Source organism: Lagopus leucura, unplaced genomic scaffold, assembly GCF_019238085.1.
Source record: "Lagopus leucura isolate 7727_CA_CO unplaced genomic scaffold, USGS_WTPT01 Super-Scaffold_73, whole genome shotgun sequence".
Lineage (NCBI taxonomy): Eukaryota > Metazoa > Chordata > Aves > Galliformes > Phasianidae > Lagopus > Lagopus leucura.
In genome coordinates this window covers 74,634,024-74,656,498 of record NW_024962252.1, presented here as the reverse complement: position 1 = coordinate 74,656,498, position 22,475 = coordinate 74,634,024, and the positions used below count along the sequence as shown (strand labels likewise).

The 22,475-nt window shown below is 33.1% G+C and overlaps 1 protein-coding gene across 1 annotated transcript in view; it reads left to right on the top strand.

The window, feature by feature from the left end:
• KIF6 (kinesin family member 6) overlaps positions 1-22,475 on the top strand; it is a 139,630-nt gene that overhangs the window by 50,890 nt on the left and 66,265 nt on the right. The window contains exon 13 of the mRNA XM_042885015.1: positions 528-740. Coding sequence (XP_042740949.1) covers positions 528-740 — 213 coding nt within the window. The remainder of the gene's footprint in view (positions 1-527; positions 741-22,475) is intronic.

Sequence of the window (22,475 nt, the reverse complement as noted above, 5' to 3'; positions counted from 1 at the left end):
CCCTGTAAGACCCCTTGATGCTCTTAGCAAAACATATCTATATCAAATATACTTTTAGTAAATATATAACAACGCATTTGCTAATTGCTGTTCTGCATTTTAGTAGACTTTCTTGTTATAAAAAGGCTACAGATGTGATACAATTTTCAGCCTAATTGTAAGTTAAGGGTTTCTTTTCTTCAAAAAATTTTGTTTATTAGACTTTAAATAGAATTTAAAAGAATTAAAAAAGGACTCACACAACAGCAATCTTAATGGAGTTTTCATTTGTTTGACTGTAAATGCTCAACAGTTGTGTTCAACTTGTGAATTAATTAGTGCTTTTTAAAGATGAATCTCCTGTATGGAAAAAGCTAAGATGGCTGGATTTAATTTCAAACAAAATTCCTAACTTTAAATACATGTTCACAAATAGGCTTCTAAATGTGAATTGTTGTACTTTTTTTAAAAAAAAAAAAGTCTTAAAGAAACAAATAATTGTTTTATTGAAAAGAGATTTTTAATTACTTCCTTAATATATCTTGCAGATATTCTGGTAAATATGCTCAAAAATGAGAGAAAGAAAACACAAGAGGCTCTTTTTCAGCTCAATGCTGCCTCTGCTGGTTCTACATCATTGAAGCAGTCTCATTCTATAAACTTAGAAGAAAGTCAAAACCCATCAAGATTTTTCAGTCTAAAAGAAGCAAAAGATCTCAGCTCTTCAGTTCACAGGCTGCCTTTTCTTTCCAGAACTAAAGGTTAGTGTAAATTAAGCAAGTATTTATTGGGTTATTAAAATATGATTTTCAACATATTATTCAAATGCATAACAGAATAGGATTTCTTTATTTTTAGTGATAGTAGTATTCTGCTAATTCTGGATACACAAATGCAGGGATACAAATTTATAGTTCTCTCAAGGTAATGATGGCTTTAACAAACTGATGTGAATCTTCTGTTGTATAGTTCTCCAAAAAAAAAAAAAAAAAAAAAAAAAGCAAATTATGTTCTAGAACTTTAAATCTTCAAGTAAATTTGTTCTCAGAAAAGAATTTTTTTATCATAACTCATAAAAATTACTAGAAAAAAAAGTTGGTTTCCCAGAAAGTCTGGAAGTAATGACCTTTAGCAAAACATAAATAATAACCAGTACAGCAGGTATTGAAAGAAGTTTTGTGCAGGCATTATTAATTGCACAGTATAGTAAAACATCAATAAACACATTTTTCTTTCCAATTTTTTTGTAATCTTACAACCTATGAGAGGAATCTTACTTTCAAATAGAATGAGATTTCATTAATTACGCTTCCATCTCTGATATCAGATTGGAAACTTTCTGTGATTGTCGTTAATAGTTTTGCTTATACTATATTATATAGGTGTCTGGTTTTTTTTATTCAGCCTTTTCAATAAAATATTGTGATTATTTCAATTATTTTTTTAAAAAGTGATTAAATAAATTGAAGTCTTAGTTTCAGAAATGAAAGGTAGCTACACTTTTGTGCATTTCAATAGCTCTTTTGCAATTCTGCCTTTCTAGAGCAAGAACTTGGTAAGTATGAACAAATTCAAAATCTGCATTCTGTTGTATTTCAAAATAATAATTTACCATGTGATCCTATAAATTATATCCTTTCCAAAAAAAAAAAAAATTGAGCTGAACTGATAGACAAGGTGTTCATTTAGGGTAGTTAACAGTACCATTCGATATACATTAGTGTCATTTGTCAGCAGATAAGTTTGTGTATGTGCAACTGATAAAAGATTTTAATCTAGTAGTAACGCCAATTTTTTCTTGTTATTCAAACTATACTGTAACTGTTCTGTAAAATATAGTAGGTAAACATTCCAGATTTTTTTTTATTGAAAAAGAATTATTTTGGACATAAGGTTGGTGCAGAGGACCTGTGACAATGATGAAGTATCTTCTTTGGCTAGAAGTAAATCTACCTGATTCCCGTCATGTTGGGATAATGAGTGTTTAGATAAGTCTCTGGACTGAGAAGATAATATGTTCTGAGATGAGAAGTTTTGTGTATAATTAGATTACAAATGTTCTGAAAATAGCTGTAAACGTATCCCCTTCTTTCCAGTCTTCTTTTCAATCTGCTTTGGGTCAGGTTCTGATACTCTGTCACATTCTATGTGACATGAAAACGATGCATCTTCAACAATCACGATGGTAAATGTGAACAGAGGAACACTCCCCTAGGGGACATCTTACAGTTAATAAAAATAATTTAAAAAATATCAGCCATATTTCTCTGAAGGCTACAGATAAATAACTTTTTTAAATTATTCTAAATGTCCATATGTGTCTGCACGTCTTTCAAAGGGCCTGATGTTCTGCTGCAAGTCTAGTCAGTAATGTTGGCAGCATTAGGACTTCGAATGTTCTGTAATGTGTAGCTGTCATAATGGTAATGCTTTAAAAAAAAAAAAAAAGTGTTTCTTAATGTTTGCATTATTGTTCTCAAGGAATACTTTAGAGTAACAAATGTAAAATAATAAATAAAACATAAATGTAGTAGAAACCATGTAAATAGCACAACCCATTCAGCCTTACCAGGATGCCTTAAACCCTATCTCTGGAGACCAATTGTCTTTGCAAGCATGTAACCAAGTTTCCATGCTCTCTCAATCTTTTGTCTCTATGAGAATGACAGCATTTTCCCTAATGTATAAACTATATTTTTCTTTCTTTTGTTTGATTTCTTAGAGTACTGAAAATAACAAGCTTCAGTGCATGTTCACATTGAAAGTATTATGTTCATAAGTTCTTGAAGAATAGTCAAATTGTTTTTCAGATCAGTTTGTAGTTCGAATGAGGCCAAGAGTCTGTCAAAAGAAGAGAAAATGTGTGAGAGTCAAATTCAGTTAAAAGAAAGCCGAACTATGGCTTGTAGTCAATTACATGATTTAAAAAGTAGTAATTGTAGAATCATAGAATGTCTGGGGATGGAAGGGACCTAAAGGACCATCTAATTCCCCTGTAGTGGGTGGAGACATCACCCTCTGCACAAAGTTCTACCTAATGTGGCCTTGAACACATTCAGGGATGTGGCATCAACAACTTCTCTAGGCAACCTGTTTCAGTGCCTCACAACTCTGTGAGTAAATAATTTCCTCCTAACACCTAAGAATTTCTGCTCTTTTAGTTTAAGAACTGTTTTAGTTTAATTTTTATAATAGTACTGTAAGATCAATATCATACATTTAAAAAAAAAAAAAGTCTTATCTACATTTACTTGAAGCATCCTGTTTTATCTGTAGGCAAGTTACTATTTTGAGATCTTCAGCTGCAATGTGCTATAAGATCTCAAGAGGTTATCACTGTTTTTATTGCATAATTTTGGCAGTGTAAAGATACAGTGGTATATTATCGGCCAAAATCTGTCTGCTGTATGTGATAATGATTGAAATATAGCTCTTTCCTTTTGAACTCAGACCTGGACACGTGCTGCAGACTTTATTAATCCAAAAATGTTCTACCCAACAATTAAGCAAAGTGTTTTGAAAAAACACCACCTGGTGAAATGAACATTAATAACTTTTGTGGCAAAATAACCTAGTTGATATAAGAGAATTAAAATAAGTGCATATGCTTGGTTAAAACCTACCTTTTGGCCTCCCAGTTTCTGTATGGATTTGAGAAGTTTACTTTTAGTAATTGTAATTTTAGTACAGACTATCTTACAGAAATGTTGTTCTCAAGAGTTGGGAACTACTGCAAGCCTCACCAGGTCTCATAATTGATTTTTCTATTATTGTCTTGTAAATAATGTCTTGTGACTTGTAAGTACATTACAAGCAACTTACAGTAACTACTGCCTTGTAATGTAACTTAAAGAAATTTCAGAAAATTATACTGTCAATCCCAGAAGTTATAAATATTGACTCATATGTCTTAAAAGATGAGAAAAAATACATTATTAGATTTCAGACTACATAATTTTGAAATAAGAATAGGCAAAAAGCATTATTTATTGTTAATATTCTGAGAAGAATATTTTCTTCTGCATGCCAGGTCTTCAGAAACCACTCATAACCTAATTTTTACAAGATTCTAAGGACATATTTAACTTTAGCTATGTAAATACCAATAGATTTAACTATGTGCTTACTATTTGATTGAAACAGCAACTCAAAAAAAGCAAATTGTGTTGGCTAATTAGCATGGATTGTATAAGTAAGGGAGTTACTATGCTGGTTAACTAAAAAAGTGTTAATTGTTAAGTATTTTTCTTTGCAAGTATCTTTCTTTGCATTTCAGAGTTGTTTAAATTAACAATTTGTGTTTACAAATTGTTAATTTCAAAATCCATATAAAACAACTTATGGCATGCAATAACTCTAGGCAGGTTTTCGTTGCCTAGTTTAATTTTTTTCTTTGTTTTCCAATTGAGTTGTTTAAACAAAAAGCATTTTTGTTTTAGGTTTTAGAATTGCTTATGAAAGCTCAGAGCAAAAGCATCCTAGACTATCATTTTGTAGTTAGTTCACATATTCATGATTTATTCTTCTGTATACTGTTTAGGTATTTTGTAATGAATTTTTATGTAAAAGTGATAATCAGTTCAAAAGTCAGCAATAACTTGCAAATAAGCACCTTAAATTTCACTAGTATCCTGACATAAATATCTCTTAAGCTATTTAGTATTGCCAGTTTTAGCTATGATGGTATGGTTAGGTTGAGGTTGGATTTGACAGTCTTGAACATCTTTTCCAACCCAATCAATTCCATGATTCTACGATTATCCTCTAAAATTGTTTACTAATTGAAGGGATGGATAAATGGACAGGAGCTGTGTATTGTGAGGTGCATGTGAAAGAAAAAAACTTAGTCTAAAAAACAAAATACTTGAGGAAATGAAAGAGGGAAAGGACGGAAACAAAGTCTTAAGAGTTCTGTTTGATTTGGGTTCTGCTTTATTGCAGTCCAGTGATAACTGAGGAGAATTCAGAACTAGAGCAATCTATACCATGGATTTTTAAGTGGGTGCTTCACATACTTGTTAGAATTATCTGATGCTGTCTTTCTGTCACTTAGCTATGAAATACTAGACTAGAATAATCTTGCATCTATTCCCCTGTAGCGAAGTCTGTGAACTTTTTTTAATTTAGCTCCTAAAACTTTTAATTTGTCTGCTGCTTTTCCTGTGTATCATTCTTCAATTTTGAAGTAAGAATTTACTTGATTTGATATCATAATTATAGTCAATGAATAGAATTTTTTCATTATAACAAAGTTTTTTATATCCTCAGAAATATGTTAGCAAAAAAAAAGTTATACTTTGTCAACAAATCACCAGTATAAATGGTGGTTTATGTAACAGTGCTTATTCTTTAGTCTTTAAGAATCTATGAAGCATTGGCAAGTTGTCACCTTGATATTATGCTCTCTCTTTCTGAAAACGATGTCTTGTTTATGTACAAGTGACCTTCACGCATAACGTAGGAACCAGCATATCAGCTCAAATTACTGTATTGCTGAGGATTTTCTGCTACGTTCTGCACAGACAGAGATGGATATTTCAGAAAGTTTGGATAATGATCAGTCTTTGATATTTGTCTTGACATTTCAACAAATAGAAAAGTTTGTGAGGTATGAGGTTCAAATTTCACATATTGCAAATCTCCAAGTAATATTCATAATCCTGAAGCTACGCATTCTTTCAAAATCAATTTGGACTATATGCATATGACTTGTTAATTATACACATTAAGGATTTGTTGAAGATGTGGGAAAGAGCTTAGGCTTGAATCAAGCTAGAACTCTAAGTAGTGCCTTTAATGAAATACTAAACCTATTATTCACCATTTAAGCAATTTCCATATCTTAGATCATTTATATTTCAATTTACAACATTGTAACGTCCTTCCAATTCTGTATCTCATTTCCTTTTTCCTGAAAAGAAACTAGCTGAAAGTATGGGGGAGAATCCTACACTTGTATAGTCATGACCGTACATTTCTAAGTCTGTGCTGCACTGAATGTATGTATTCTTCCAGAAGAAATTGAATGCAGATACTCTAACTTTGCAGATCTGACGTGTGCATTGTATTATTTACATTCCTATAAATTCTATCTTTTCTGTATCTTCTGTGTTCTTGAAACTCTGAATAGCAGACTTTGAGGGTAGTAGCTGTATAAACATAAAAACAAACAAGACCTAATACCCCAAATTTGCATTCCAAATATTTGTGTGGGTACTCATATCATGTTTACCTTTTACTAATAAATACTAAGTTGTAAATAGTTTTTCCTGTTCTTAACTGCTTATTTAAATATAAGGGATCGTGTTCGAAACGAGATTATTATTATCAAATTATTATCAAAAATAGGTTTTGATACCAATAGGAAATCTAATAAGAAATTAAAATCTAATAAGAATGACTGACATTAGATATGTGCATTGTTTTATTTCTTCAGATACGCTATAGCCTGTATCAGGGTATTCTCCTGGGTGATTAGAGTAGAGGAGTACACAAATGCAGCATCCTAGTAATGTCCTAGGTTTCGCTGAGGACAGCGGGCTATACAACATTGAATTCTTCAGCTAAAAATTATATCGGTTTACTTGCTGTTAGATTTGTTGTTCTTGGATCCCAAGAGTCTTCTTTTAGGAGGGTGTGGTAGGTATCATTCTCCTGTGATTTAGTAAGGCAGCAGCACAACACTGTTTAGGTTGGAAGGTTGCCTGCTGCTGCTATTTTGGCAAGCCAGCTCCTATCACTGAGGGCCTTTTACAGACTGTATAAGACAATTAGCTTAGAATGAGCAGACTAGAGCTTTTTATCTTAGTCCAAGTACTGTGAAAAAGGAGAACTTAATTTTCAGTACCCATTTTAATCGCAGAACACTCTAAATTATAGATCCGTAACTACATGAGTAAGAGTGCAGAATGTTTTAATATACTCAGTAGTTGTGCTGGTTGATTGCTATTATTTACTGCATCATGCTACCTTTTATGAATCTGAAAAAAGTAAATCTCTCTGGCTGTGAATTTAATCTGTTTCAGATGAACATTCCAGAAAATGCAAAGATAGTAGCATAATAACTTGAGTTTTACAAAGGCTTCAACACTTATTTTTAGTAATTCACCTTATTGTAAAATCTATATTGCAGTTTTGTTGTTATTCATAATCCACAACTAGAAGAGATCTTATATTTAGGATTTCACACACAGAGTTGCTTATGGTTTTTCTCAGGAGATTGTGCCACTTCTACAAATAAGTAGTTTCAGGATAAATCAATGAATAAAGCAAGAAAATCTGACTTCATCATATGCCATTGGGGTGGTAAACATTCTGTTGCATTTTGACTCTTGTCACTTTATATCACTTTTCTTGTGCAAGTGAGTCCTATTTTAAAATAGATCTGTCTTCTGCTTGCTTGTAACATAACTCTGTCAGTGGAAGATATGTATATCATTTTTCCTCCTGCTGAATTTCTTTCTACTGAAGTTCAAACATTTTTGTTGCCAGAAAACAGGGCTAATATTGTGACATTCAAAGAACAAAATAAATTGTAGTGATAGTTTCCAGTGGTTGTTTATGCTGATGATCTTTAGAGGAATTGTTTTACGCTTACAAAAGACTTTATTAGGATCATGTTCTGGTCATTTTTAGCCATTTCCTGTATCTTTAACTGAGAAGCTGTGAGGATATTTTAGTGTTTGGTGGAGAAATTATTTGCTATGCAACTCAGTCAGAATTGAATATTGCTTTTCACTTGGCAGTTTGCAAGCATGTAGAGAAAAAAAAAAGATTTCTCCTGAAGGGCTGACAAGTTGACTTTAAAATGAGAGGTGAGAGATGCTTTCTATAAACAGATGGTGATTATGAACAGTGGGACAGTAGTGATGATAACACACCAACTGTTCAGTTCTGTAAGCTAAATATTTTCATCTTGTATTTAGACTTCTCAAAATATTTATCTTGGCTCTTTCATGTATTTATGTAATAATCTGGGGGAAATGCTTCCTTCTATTGTTGGAAAACCCACAGAAAACTCCCTACTGGAGAGGATTGACTGAGATTTTCCATCATAATCTATTCTGTGTCCTTTGTTCAAGAAAAGGTTTCAATCCACTAGGGAAACTGTCCATTACACATGCATATGTCTTGGGATCATTTGCAGGTACTGTAGTAGCTAGCTGGGGACAAATATTCTGGCCCTGCGCTCATGACTGAGTTTGTCACCAAACAGATGTACCCATTTTAATGCTTTTTAATCATCAACGAAGCACACTGATGTACTTCAAACATTACTCAGGTTTATTCCTGATACTCCTCATTCCTCAGAATAGAATATATCTCCTGTTACAAGACCAGGTAAAAACACACATTCCAATTCATTCTCAAGCTGAACTTCTACCAGCTTAGATGTAGTTGAATTTTTCACTGCTACTGATAAAAAAAATTTTGAAAATTTTATGATGCTATACTTCTGATAAGTTTAACAAAATTATTTTCTGGTATTTTGAGTCACCATATTAACATACATTACTCCAATTCCCAGAACTACTGGGGTTGGAAGGAACCTCTGGAGGTCGTCTATCCAAACTCCCTGACAAAGCATGTTTCCTACAGAAGATTGAACAAATATTTAGAGCCCACCTGAACATCTCCAGAGAAGGAGACTCCACAATCTCCCTGCGCAGCCTGTTGCAATGTTCTGTCACCCTCACAGAATTTTTTTTTCTCATGTTCAGATAAAACTTTCTGCATTAATTTGTGCCTTTTGCCCTTCATCCTGTCACTGGGCGCCTCCAAAAAGAGTCTGGCTCCATTCACTTGATGCTAGAAGGACCTAGATGTACTGGTGGACTATAAGTCGACTGTGAGTCAGCAGCGTGACTTTGTAGCTGAGAAGACCGATGGTATCCCAGGGAACATTAAAAAAGAGTATGGTCAGCTGACTGAGGGAAGTTATCCTCTCCTTCTGCTCTGCACTGGTGAGGTTACATCTGGAGTACTGTATCCAGTTCCAGGTTCCTCATTTCGTGAAAGACAAGGAACTTCAAGATAATGTTTCATTTCCCTTATCAATCTACAAGTACTTTCCAGAATAAAATAGCTTTCTTTAAAAGGGTGACAGAGCATTAGAACAGGCTGTCCAGAGAGGTGATGGAGTCTCTGGAGATATCCGTGTTTGGATGCTTTCCTGTAAAATCTACTGTGGGGAACATGCTTTGGCGGAGGAGTTGAACTTGGTGATTACCAGAGGTCCATACCTATGATCACCTATGATTATGTGATTCTGTGAAAAGTACATTTGATTGCACTACTCTGATTGTACTTCCAAAAAATTTATTTTGTCTGAATCCACAGTAAATCCACTGTGAGTTTTGCTTGAGAAAGGACTTTGAATTGAACTTGCTGAGATTAGTGAGAAGTTAAAAATAAATGAATTAAGAAGTGCTAGTCTCTAGAAATGTCCTTGTAAGCAACAAAAAAATGATTATTTTTTGTTACAAATAAATATCAATGTGTGCTTAAGATGTAAATTTACACGAACTCTTGCAATTGGCATTTCATGCTAAAGTTCTGTTAGGATTTTTATTCTCAACTGTTTATAAATACGAATGTAGAGGGTTTTTTTTTTTTGTTTTTTTTTTAAGGAGATGAAGCCCAGATTTTGCTTTTTTGGAGCTAGATCTCCATTTGTAACATCAAAGGCAGATTTGGTGAGATGTAAGGATTTAATGAAAGTAAGGAGTACTTTCATTGATTTATTGGAAGCATGGAAACTTTATCTTATACAGAAAGTGCTGTTATGTAAACCACTTACTACTATAGGCCGTCAAAATTTTTTTTCCTCCATGTTTATTTGGTTTTGCAAATGATTTCTGGTTTGTCTAAGATGCTCATTGTGTTTTTCTCTCATTTTCTCAGCTTGGAATTTCTTCTGATGTGGAATGTATGTTTGGAAGCTTGTTAAAGATGCTTTTGGCAGTTTTTACAGCTTTCCTATCAGTCTGTTTAGATGGGGAGTATTTTTACGCTAGTTTACTGTTCTCTTATCCACATTAGTCTGCTGAAATGTAACCTACTGTTCCCTGGAAATTCTCTACTGTTTCAAATCTTTTCAACTTCCTGATTCATTAGCCGTTTTGGCTGCCTAAAAGTGATATTGGATTTTTTGGACTAAATCCTTGAGGATGTTTTTACTTTCTGTGAGTGACCATCTTCAACTCTTGATATTTTAGAGGAAAACCTGCTCCTGAAAGTTTCTGCATACTTGAATTGAGATTTATTTGCTTTATCTATTGACTTTCAAGTTTGGCAAATACATCTGTGAAATGTCTTCCATATTCTCATAATTAAGAACATCAAACTCAAGAAACTACAGTGTTTTCTTAATGGAGCCACTACATGCACATTGCCTATGCGTGTGGGTAATAGAAAAGACTTGAAATTCTTCCTTTTGGCTTAACCTTCAGATATTTCTATGCAGATGCATAGTGGTCTACTGAGCTATACTGAAAATAGTCTTCAGTCATTCCCAGGGTCAGGTAGGAGCCGATCTAACTCTACTGTAAATTAAAGCAAATCTGAAAGTTGTATTGCTTACATAATAGAAAGTTACAGACAGAACTAAAATGATTCTTTGAGAACCTGTATGAAAGCAAGTATAAGTGATTATGGTCATTCTGTAACTGAAATATTATGACTAAATCTTATGTTTACCAGTTATCCCAGTTCTTCAAACCATGTATCTGACTGAATACTGAAAGATGGTACCTAACATAACAAAGCTCTAAGATGTCTACTTTTTAAATCATGCTACAGTGCTTATGATTTATTTTCTCTCCCAGACTAGTTTTCCTTGTAAAAATGACTTGGAGTGGTGAATCATTTGGTAACTGTTAAGCAAGGCATTTGTTAAGAGAGTTTGTTTTTTCCCCAATGATACTATGTATCATACTATGTAAATATTTATGTAATGTGAGCACCCTATCTGGTTTCCAGTCTTATACCAGACCTGTATTCAAATTAAGATAAATTTCATTTTTTACTGTATATTCTAATGTCCAAATGTAATGTCAATTTTCTGTTGTAAGTTTCAGATTTGCTTTCGCATTTGGTATGTAATTTCAAGGCTTGTTGACTTGGTTATCTCCTGACCATTGGGCTACTGCTGCCTCGATGCTGCTGAACTTGATTAATATTGCAGTCTTAAAGGTTTTAGTGTTTATTGTCATTCTGTAATTCCTCCAGAGAGTGGACAGCTCAAAAACTATTATTTAGAAGTTCAACTCTAAGCAAAATTAACATAGGAAAGACATCTGTAAACCTGATGCTGTCTGTATCATGTTTGATGCCTTCTATGCTTCATTTTCTTATACCTGTTTCATTGCAACTCCCATTTCTGCTTACATTTTAGACTTTCTGGTACCTTGAGTTAAAAGTTTTTAAGAATGTAAGTTTAGCCTACTGGAACTAAAAACAAACTTTCATAAAAAATCTGAATTGAGAGGTTAACTTATTTTTGTATTTATAATATATACTTGCATGCATTTTAGGAAGAAATGGATCTCTTTTGTTTATTCTTCAATAGGAACCAAACCAGTTTTTGCATTTGTCCCAGTATAGAGAGTAGAAATGTACAGCCTGGTTTGTAGTAGAAGAGAGTTTGTAGTATAGAGAGTAGAAATGTACAGCGGTAGTTTGAAATTATGTCTATAGCTTTAATAATTTTCTCTATAGAAGGGACAGCTGACATCTTGGCATCTTTTACAGTAAACATGTGGATGCAATTTATGCTTTTCCTAAACACAGATTTATAAGATTTTTCACTGAAAATCTGGAGCATTTCTGTTATGTTTTTGTCTTACCAGGTTGTATAACCTTGTTGTATTTCTTCTATGTTAGACTTTCCAAACCTTCTTTTGTTATTGAAAAAACTATATAGAAAAAGCTTAGAGAATTTTTTTTGTCTGAAGTCCTTGTCATTTCCAACTTCTAAATTGCTGAAAACACTTGTTTGTGCTGTGAAACTTTGTATTCCTCAAAGAAAGAAAGTATCATAGCAGTAGTTTAAATTACAACCCGGACATGCATATTTAAAGAACGTGTTCCTGTGCCACTACCAAAACTAATAGAAGTACCTTTTCCTAAGCATAAAAGTGCTGGAAATACATACCACAGTTGCAATGTCAGATTCTCCACAGGAAGTTACAAAAACCCACACGACTGTTGTGCAATAACTTGTGGGTCCATCTGTTTTCAAGCTGGAATCTAATACCTGGTGTTTAATCAAAGTGCTAAAATGCAAGATAAAATATTCCTTCCAGTTTTTAGTTGCAATTATACTAATGATACTTCTATGTATGTAACATTACCAATTTCCTTCTCAAGAACCAGGTGCATATTTAAAATTGTAACTACTTTCTTATTTAAAGCTGAACATTTTACACACTTGTTTTCTGGGCAGTCGTGTTCTACCAGGTCAGGGCCTTATCAGCAAAACATCCGCTTAGCTTCAAAAGGATATCACAAGATACTAGCTCCTTCTACTGTAAGGGCCTAGAGTCTGGGGCATATTCTACAAAGCTGAAACTGTTAAATGGAAACAGGGTGAGCACGTAGAACAGGTCGAAGACAGCTACAAGGTTCATTGCATCCTTGCATGGCCAAACAGGATTGATTTATTAGCAGGGATTCCCTAAAGCACTAATGGTATTTGTTTCTCTGAAGAAATGCATAAAGGCATTGTTAGTGGATTGTTTTGCTTTGTTTTCCAAATGAAGGATTTTGCTGTAGTGCTCCATAAATTTGCCTGATTCCTGTTATGCTTGATGTGTTTGATTCCTGTAGTATGATCTGTGTGTGGCTACAGCTTGAAAAAACATTTAGAAACAAAATCTGGTGTAAAAAGTAGCTGCTTGCCTGTTAAATACAAGTGATCATTGCATATATGTGATGACACAGTTTTATGGTATCCCTTCTTTACAGATATTTCTGAAATGAATCTCTTGGCCTAGAACTAAATTAGTCTTTAGAGACCTGCCTCTTCAGGAAACTCTGCCAAGAAGCAGCACCTATTACAAGAAGGAAGATCTGTGGTCAGCCCATTGTTTGAGAAGAGTTTTCTCTGCTGGCCTCCCCATGTAGTGACTTAAAGTATTGTGGTGCTGGCTTCCCATGTTGATCCATGTCTGCTTTTCACTAGATCTTGGAAGGAAATAATTGACTGAAGACTGCCAACTAGAATGTGTGTTTGTTAATACAGTAAATCTTGTTAGCAGTTCTTAGTATTATCACTGAATTTATATTTAAGTTAAAGAAACTTGGGTAAATTGGGTCTCATCTGAAGTCTTTTCAGTAAAGTAACTTTAATGCTGAGATTTAAATTCTTATGATAATATCTAAAGTAGTGGAAAAGGTTTCAAAGAAGGAAGGAGAAAATCTTAAAAGAGGTAAAAAGAGGATTGAAGGTCTGGAGTGCATAGGACTTGGTTTAGATAACTTGGGTTGGAAAGGACAAAGATGTGTGATGTAAGATGTGTTCCCAGTGAATCTGAGAATGAAACAAGGAGCAAGAGAGAGTATTCCTAGAAAGGAAGGAAGCAAGACTTACTATGGAACAAAGTGTGAAATGATTTAATGGAAAATGACCATCGAGAGATGGTAATGTGTTTTGAAATGACACAAAATTAAATAAAAAAAAAAAAAGTAGTTGAAGTGACCTTTTCCCTTCCTTAATTTAACTATTAACTACCAAGTGGGAACCTAAAGGTCAAATAAAAGCTCTGACACACTTTAGATTTTATGGAACTTTTTTAAGTTAGGGGAGCTGGAGAGAGAAGAGATGCAATTTAAACTGCTGTGTATCTAATTGTAGACTCTTAAGGAAATTTTTAGTCAGAGGTTGTATAAGAAGGGTGTCCAAACCTTTTGCTGCATTGAGTGAACAGAAATTGTCTCGGACCACATGTATGATATAATTAATGTACATAAGTAATAAAGCTTTTTTGTATATATATTTTTATACATTTAAAAAAAGGACAGAAAATAAATAAAACTATCAGGTTGGACTTGTAAGGACTTGTAAGGACTTGTTAACAAAATCCAACAATCAAACCTTTCCTATCATCATCCTTTTTCATCTGCTACTGATGTTAATGACATCAATGCTAAATAAAACAATGATAGTGTTAGCCATGTTCCAATCAGTGAGCTCTTTGCAGACTTCACATCAGTTATTCTTTGCACTGCATTCACATGTCAGGCAGTACAGAGAGCAAAAGGGGAAATAGCAAAATACCAAAATGGAGTTATGTCTGATAGCAGATCATTGATGCAATAGTTTGTTTGTTGCTTGGAACCTGTTTGATGTTGTTTTTCCTGACATATATGTAAAATTGAATTTATTATTACTGGACTGTAATACTTTGAGCACTCAGATATATAACACTGGCATACCATTCTGGGGCTAAATTGAGTTTTTGTGTGGCTGAATGGAATGCCCATCTTGGTTGGATTGGAAAATGTCATAAGGCTTTTTTTACCTAAACATTTCTGCCAAATGCGTACAGGAAATGGCTTTGGCAGTTGTATCCAAACAAGTAACTTCATTTCCTGGAATCTGCATTTTTGCAAAATGCAGACTTGAAAAAAGAAAGTGAAAAGAGGGATGTTAAAGGACAGACTAAAGATCACTAAAAGTTTCAGAAAATTGGATTGCTTAGATTACTAAACTCATTTTTTTTATGTACAGTCAGAAAAATATCATGTAACTTAATATTTTCAAATTATTAATTTCTTCATGTAATAATACTATAAAAAAAAGTCTAACTGCATTTAGTGCTTACTGGTAAGGCAGTTGTAAAGCAGGCACAGTGTAAGTACATGCTGTATGACCACACAGGTTATAGGTGCGTATTTCCTACTGGGGTTTAGTGAAAATTACATTTATTACTGTGAAACTCAGAAAAATTGAAAGAGGAGAAATGTCATATTATTTTCAGTCTAAAAGGAGATATGAATTGACGTAACATAATAAAATGCTAAAAATATCTATTTTGTCTGTCTAGTCAGGTAGTATTTATTTCTTATTCTATAGCAAATTCATTTTTTTTTTCTAGTCTACCTTGCTGATTTTGAATGTGTTATTTCCTTCTCTTTTCTCCTACTGTCTCCAAGCTAATACCCTGAGTATTTCAATAACAATTACTGCAATCTTTCTTATAGTGCTGGATGACTGCTTATAATATAAGCACACTCTTCATATTCTTGTGCTCATACTCTTAAGGTCAAAACATAGATTATTTTTTCAGCTGTTTGAAAAGCAGTAGTTCAATAGTTGGCTTGTGTCAAATGATTTTTAAATCATTTTATCAAACTAGGGGCTATTTCAGAAATAACTGTATGTTAAAATATGCAATAGTAATGAGTCACATTGTAACGAGTCAGATAGGAAACTTGAAATATTACCATTTTCTTAGAAATAATATTGAAAAATCCTAAGTTTAGAGAGAAAAGTAAACATTTATGATTCGGAAGAAATTTTAATGTCAGAGAAAGATACAAAATATACAAGTTGTGGAGAATTAATGATATACCTTCTAATTTAGTCAGTTGGGTATTAGTAGACTGTATATGAAACAACTTAGTAAAACTGTTGATTACATGCAATGTTTTCAAATCATTAAAAATCACTTCTAATGGGTGTAGGCACAATGGAAAAAAACTTTTGAACTGGTTCAATGCAATAATTTAAAAAAGCAAGGCAAGTCACTGCATACACCTTTCTTAGTGTGCATACATATTACGTCATAAATGATGAGGACTGTAACTTTGACTGGACGGAGATTTTCCTTCCTGTTCTCTTTTTTCATATTTCTTTCAATATTTTATTCTTAAGGCAACCACCTGTTGTTTTAGTTCTCCTATCATTTTATAGTGTTCATTTTTTCTGTAAGTACTCTATTGTCACTTTAAAACTTCTAACAGTTGTCTTGCTTGCAGTTATTTTCACTGAGTACTTGCACCACTCCTCATGTTTCTAAATAAATTGCACTTTTTACTAAGAATATTTCCTAAATAATGTATTAACTTCTGTTAATAATTAGCTTACTATTTTTCTGATTTCTTACTGAATATATGTGATAAATATATTGTCTGAGTAAGTTTTTTAGCTGACTTAGAACTTTCTTTTTGTTTATCATGGTTTTTCATTGTGTATCACTATTGTTTGCATGTTTCTGCTGAGGTAGTATCTAAATTATTAATTAAAAAACCAGCTTTCCATTACGTTATGGAAGCAATACGTTGCATCGAATATGTTCACTGGGATACAGGGCATCTGTTTTTTATTTTAGTCTTATTTTTTAGTAAGATTGTGAACTTGTGCAAGTGATCTCACCTCTCTGAACCAGTTTCCTCAATTGTAAAATAAATTAGAGTAGCTTATCTTTCAAGATTGCTTTGAAATGTCATGTTCAAAGGGTATCTGTAAGTGCAAAGTCTTGTTTTTCTGACATCAAGGAGAAGATTGAATGATTTGTGAAAGTAAGAGTGAATTAGAAGCAGAGACCAATACAAAGCTTTGGAAGCCTTTATTCTGTAACACATTTGTTCTTGAAATTACTTCTATTTATTGGTAGCTAATTTGTTTGGGTAGTTTTGTGAAAAATCTAGATTATGTTGGCTGCTTAAACTTCTACACAATCACAGGTGAGGAGTTCTTGTTGCAGTATGTCTGTTATGTATTGTAACTTCCAAGAGTAAGCTACATGAAATGTATTTCATATATTGATATTGCTACTTGTTGAGTAAAAGAAGAGTTAGGTACTCAGCATGGACTGAGAAACTTCCTCTTAGTAGAATGATTATATTTTTTATTCCATGAATGTCAGCTTTAGCTCTGGAAATAAGCTTTTCTAAATATTTGAGAAATTTTCTTTAATTTTTCAGTGTACAGAAAGAAGTAGACAACAGTTATAAATGCTATTCAGAAATAGGTGAATGTTAAAGTTTTTTATTAGATGTGTTAGGACTAGTTTACTTAGGGGAATACTGAAAGAAAAACTTAAGCAAGTTTATTTCATTAACTAAAGCCTATTATGAGTGTCCTCTTGGCTCTAAGGTACATTACATTTAATATTGAATTAAACTTGTGATGTGGAATTTCCATAATATTGTCTCGTTTTGATCTCAAGGAAAAGAAGTTTAAAGCTGCTGAAAAACATAATGTACTTGGCATTCAGAAAAAAATTAGGAAACTTTCTAATGATAGATTTGCAGAACATAGATTTGCAAGCAGCAAAAACACTCAATTCTATGTCTTGACATAAGTAGATTTGAGCTACAGAGTGTAGCAGTGTGAAAGTTTTCTTTTGATCCTTCATTCTATGTTCATCATATAGTTCAAGAGGTTAGAAATGTTAATTAAAAAGGAATTGGGAGATGGGAACTGCGTTCATGCAATATGTGATTTCACTCAAATATTTTGAATAATTTTTCTGAAATGAAGTCCCCTAATAGAGCTATTGACACTACATAAATTTTTGGAAAACCCGCGTACTATTTTGAGTCAGAGAGAGACAATAGGTGCGTCCTGTCAATGTGAGCAGTTAGCTTTGTCATTGATATCGCTGGACAAGAATGCCATCAGTTTTGATTAAGCTAGCTTTTAGAAACACAGAAATTAAATACGAGTAGATGCATGAGAACACAGAAGATTACTTGACTCTTCGTCTCAGTTTGTTAAACAACATAAGGATAATTATCTTTCTACTTTTTTCTCTTTGTATGCTGTGGAGACTGTAGTAAGAATAACTGCAGCTAAAAATAAGTATGAATAGGATCTGCAGAGCACTTCTTTTAGTGATGGTATGAAATGCATTTGAAATTATAGTGCCACTGTATATATATTTTTACATGAGAAAATTACTTTTTAAATAATGAAGGCTACCTAGTAATATTGAAAGAATGTTGTTTTTCTTAAGTGTTCAGTTTGAGGAGAAAGGCAAGTGCATCTGCATTCTTACCTATATGTGTATGTACATATGACATCAGCTGTCTCTCTGAAAAGTATTCCTATTAGTGTACCTGAGGAAGAAGAAAGTGCCAGTGCAATATCATTTGTAGGTTAAGGAATGTAGCTTTGAAAATAACTTTTGGAACTGTGTAATTAAATAGCATAGATATCCATCTAATAGTAAGTGATCTGTAACCACTACAGTTCTTCACGGTCTTGTGGAATGTAAAACATTAAATACTTTTTATACAGCAGTCATACATTAATAGGGCAAAAACTGAAATGGACAAGAAATTGTTAACAATGCACTAATAGGTTTCTGGAAAACAAATGTGAATTATTTTAAGCAAATAGATGTTGCTAAATCATAGGCTGTATTTTACCACACTGCAGTATCAAATTGTTCCCTGACTTATATTTCATCAGGAAAGGTTGCTGAACATAAAGAGGAGCAACCATTATTTTGCTGAATATGAATATTTACTGTTATGACAGCAGAACTTACTGTTAATAGGGTAGACTACAGCAACCCATAAGTACAGGTTAGAAAGCACTTCCTGCCTTTGGGGTCAATTTATGATGGAAACTTCATTAAAAGTTGAATTAATTGCATCATGGTGAGGTTTCAGGAATAGTGGTCATACTGGTTGAGAAATTTAGCTTTCATGTGTTATATTACATCTTCATTTTAAGCCTTAGAGAGTTATAAACACTACTTTTACTTATCAGATGTGTTGTTAAAATCCTGTTGGTTTTTTTTTTTTACGAATGTTTCTGAATTTTCCATGATAAGTGCCTTGTGCCCAAGGGTATTTACTTGAATTCCAGAAATATTTGTATAATGTACATGAAATTACTCAAGCATTTTTTTCCAGACAATCTAGAGACACTATAATGCTACCACATACTATTTTTTAGTCTAGAGTTAAGGAAGTTTTATGCTCATAATTTACACATGGCTTGAATTCACAGAAGTTTAAAGAGGCATTTAGGTGATATGTAGGATTGGATGGTAACCCAGTTGATTCTGGTAACACCTTAGTGCAACTTCCTTCCATCCTTCACTCAAACACAAAAGTGTTTAGTTTCTTGTATTTTAATGAACTCAGTTTTTTTAACTACCCTGAAGCAGGAAGTTACATGTGTTGAGTATTCTCTGCATTGTGTATTATACTAAGAAAATATTACATCTGCACAGTTAGGTTTCTGCAGTAGTGCTTTGGCTTTAGAATGATTCTTTTTAATCTCTGCTTTGATATTGCCAGGGCACAGATGCTGTCATACCAAGCAGAGGTACCTAAAGAGAGATACTGGTGCACACTGCCATACAATAGCATCTTTGTTGTCAGGTTAGGAGGTTAGAAGTACATTAATGGTTACCCTGTAAAAATAGTTATCTGTTCATTTATATAACCAGGAGAAAAAAAAATGCTTTTCTAAAGCCTAAAATATAGTAGAAATGTTAAAAAAAAAAAAAAAAAAAAAAAAAAAACCTAAAACATAAAAAAAAAATTAATTTATAAATTAAAAAAAAAATAAAAAATTTTAAAAAAAAAAAAAAAAAAAAAACTATCACCCTGTAAAATAGAAGAATTATTAATTTATCAACTAGTAAAACATTGTAAAACATACAAAAACTGAGTGCAACAAACTGTCATCTTTCCTGTGTATGCAAATTCCAGCCTGTACTTTATCCTCTTCCAAAACCCACCATCTTGTTCAGAAAGCAGCTAACTCTGGTAATGCTAACAGTGGGTAAAGGGGAACTTCAAACTCTATTGTGCTTAAAACAATCCTTGTATCAGATCCTTTGCATTTGTGCAACTCTGCTGCTGACTTTGGAATTCCAATACTTGCTGGACTGTCCTCATTTTCGTAAGGCATTTATTTTATGAAAGTGCTTTGGACAATATTTCAGTCTGATGTATTTTTCTTTGTTGTTGCCAGTTACTGTGTTTGTGACGAAAACATTTTTTCCATTCAGTGTACATGATTCTTTCTCGGTACCTATTGACATATTAGCAGAATCTGACTGTATTTTATATTAAAATACAAAGATGTATATAAAATTTTTGAGTTGCCTGTGAACTTTTATGTAAAGAATGCCACAACTCTGTCTTAGAATTTCTTGAGTCAGAGCCATATTGGAAGAATGGCAAAAGAAACATACAGCTGGAGTTTATTTCTCTTGCATGTAGTCCAATTTATGTCCAACATATGGCTCCTACTCACAGCCTTCCTTGAAGTTTAAGACACATCCCTATTTTCATGCGAAGTTACTATCCCTGACTGTTGATACTTGCCAGACCTACTGCTTCTCCTCTGTTCACCTCTCTGGGTTTTACTAGATTCACAAAAATTGGCTATCTAAAGTGAATTTTGACTAAGAACAGTTAGCACATGTATTAACAATTCTGCTAGCCAGTGTGGCAAAGGAGTGGGGATAAGTGGCTGGAAAGTTTTCTCTGAACCTTCTATTCTGTGAAACTATGACAGCAAAATTCTTCAGTAAGTATGTGATATACATCCATGGTTGAAATTCCCATGTGGAAAGGACATTCTTATATGTTAAAAATTTTGCCTTGTCAAAACCAGTAATGTACTCTTCATTTACTGGAATAGTTTTCTATATAGCCTATAGTCTCAGTTGTAAGATTGGCAGAACTGTGATTTTTAAACAGATGTCTACCTGTTTTATGTCCCATTATTGTAAAAGTTTGATGCCTGACAACACGTAGTCTCAAAGTCTGAAACTGAAGGACTTTTATGTTACATTTTTATTTGGTAGGGAGTTACTTCAATTTTTTTTTTTTTTTTGGCAGAATGCGTTTAAATGTGAAAGTGAGAGGTTCCTTATTGGTGCGTTATCCAGTGGACCTTACTTTTTCTATCCCACCATAGCTGCTTTGTCTTTGGCATAATTTATATTGTAGAGCCATGTTCATTATTCACTACTGGTGTACTTCAGATAGCAGGAGTAACAAAGACTAAACCAAACCAAAGAAGAAAATTGTTCATGAGGTTGTTGTAATTCCAAAGATGTGCATTTTTCTACAAAAATGTAGTTTTTATTTGTCTTCGTTTTCTCAAGTCGGCAAGAGAGTGAAAAAGAAAGAAGTGGTGTCAGTATGCGTATTAAGGATTAAAGACAATTCATTTACTTAATATATACTGGGAATTCTATGCCAGTTTTCAACAAAGAAGATGTAAGTAAAGGTAAAGTAAGGGTATTTAATTGTAATTCAAATAAAGTGATGGAAATTATTGTCTTCATTGGGAAAATAACATTTAGACCATCTACTCTGAAAGGCAATGTCCAGATGTAACACTGAAAGAGCATAGCACATAGCTCTCGAGTGGATGTGTATGATGACAGTATGTGACCAATGAATACAGTGTGTGTATTACCCTCATTCAAAAAGTGAAGTTGGACAGCAATATCTTTAGTTAATATTCCATTCTTGAACTACGTTGACTCCTAAACAATGGTTTGGGACAGAACGCAAAGGAAAGCATGATCAAGCAGTAAAATATTTTATAAATTCTTCTCAAAAATAGAGTGTAGTAACTAACTTAAATGCTTGCTCAAGAGTTATGCAGCAGACTAGATCTGTATAGATTTAAGCCAAATAATTGATATTGCTGCATGATGTACTTTAAGCATGATTGTGCTCGTGGTATTAAAACAGTTTTTAATCAGATGAAGAAAAGGGGATATCACATTCCGTTGTGGGTGGGGAAAGCTATTTCTTCAGAATTGGTCTGAAGAATGGTCATGTTTTCTGTTGTAAACACTGAGCTCAAGAATAAGGTGTTCACTTATTACATTTGTAACTGTTTTAATATTGAAGATTTTGTTACTAAAGGCAAAAAGAGACTTTTTAAGAAAGTGGAAATATTTTAAAACAGAAAGACAAAGCTTTGCCTCTTTAAATGAAAGTTATATGGAAATATGAATTATGAAAACATTTGGAGTAAATACCAAACAGAGATTATATTTGGTAATTGATAGTTATAAAATATCAAATCAATGTGATGTGCAAATGAATATTCTGAAAAAAGTTAGGATTGTAACCATCAAAGGTGAGAAATTTGGAAGCAACATTGTAAGCAGTATAGTGGAATTGAGATATGAATATCTTGTACTATAAGATTGTCAAAACAATCACATGATAGGAATAAAAATGATCTCGCAGTTAAAAGTAATCCTGTGGATATCAGTGTTTTAGGTAGCAATTTGTTGACTTTGAGATGATGTTGAAAGTTGCAATTAGTTTTTCTTAACTAAGATTTTTGCATTGATCTTTGCCTGCTTGGTTTCTTGGAATGCTTGGCAAAGTATACCATTTCTCTTGGTATTTTATGGGGAGCAAATAATTTGCCTTTCTAGTGTACCTAACTCAAACATATGGACATCAAAAAAAAAAAAAAAAAAAGAAAGAAAAAAAAGTTGGGGAATCTCGAGGATCAAGACATTTCTGAATGTTTCCCTTCTGAGAAA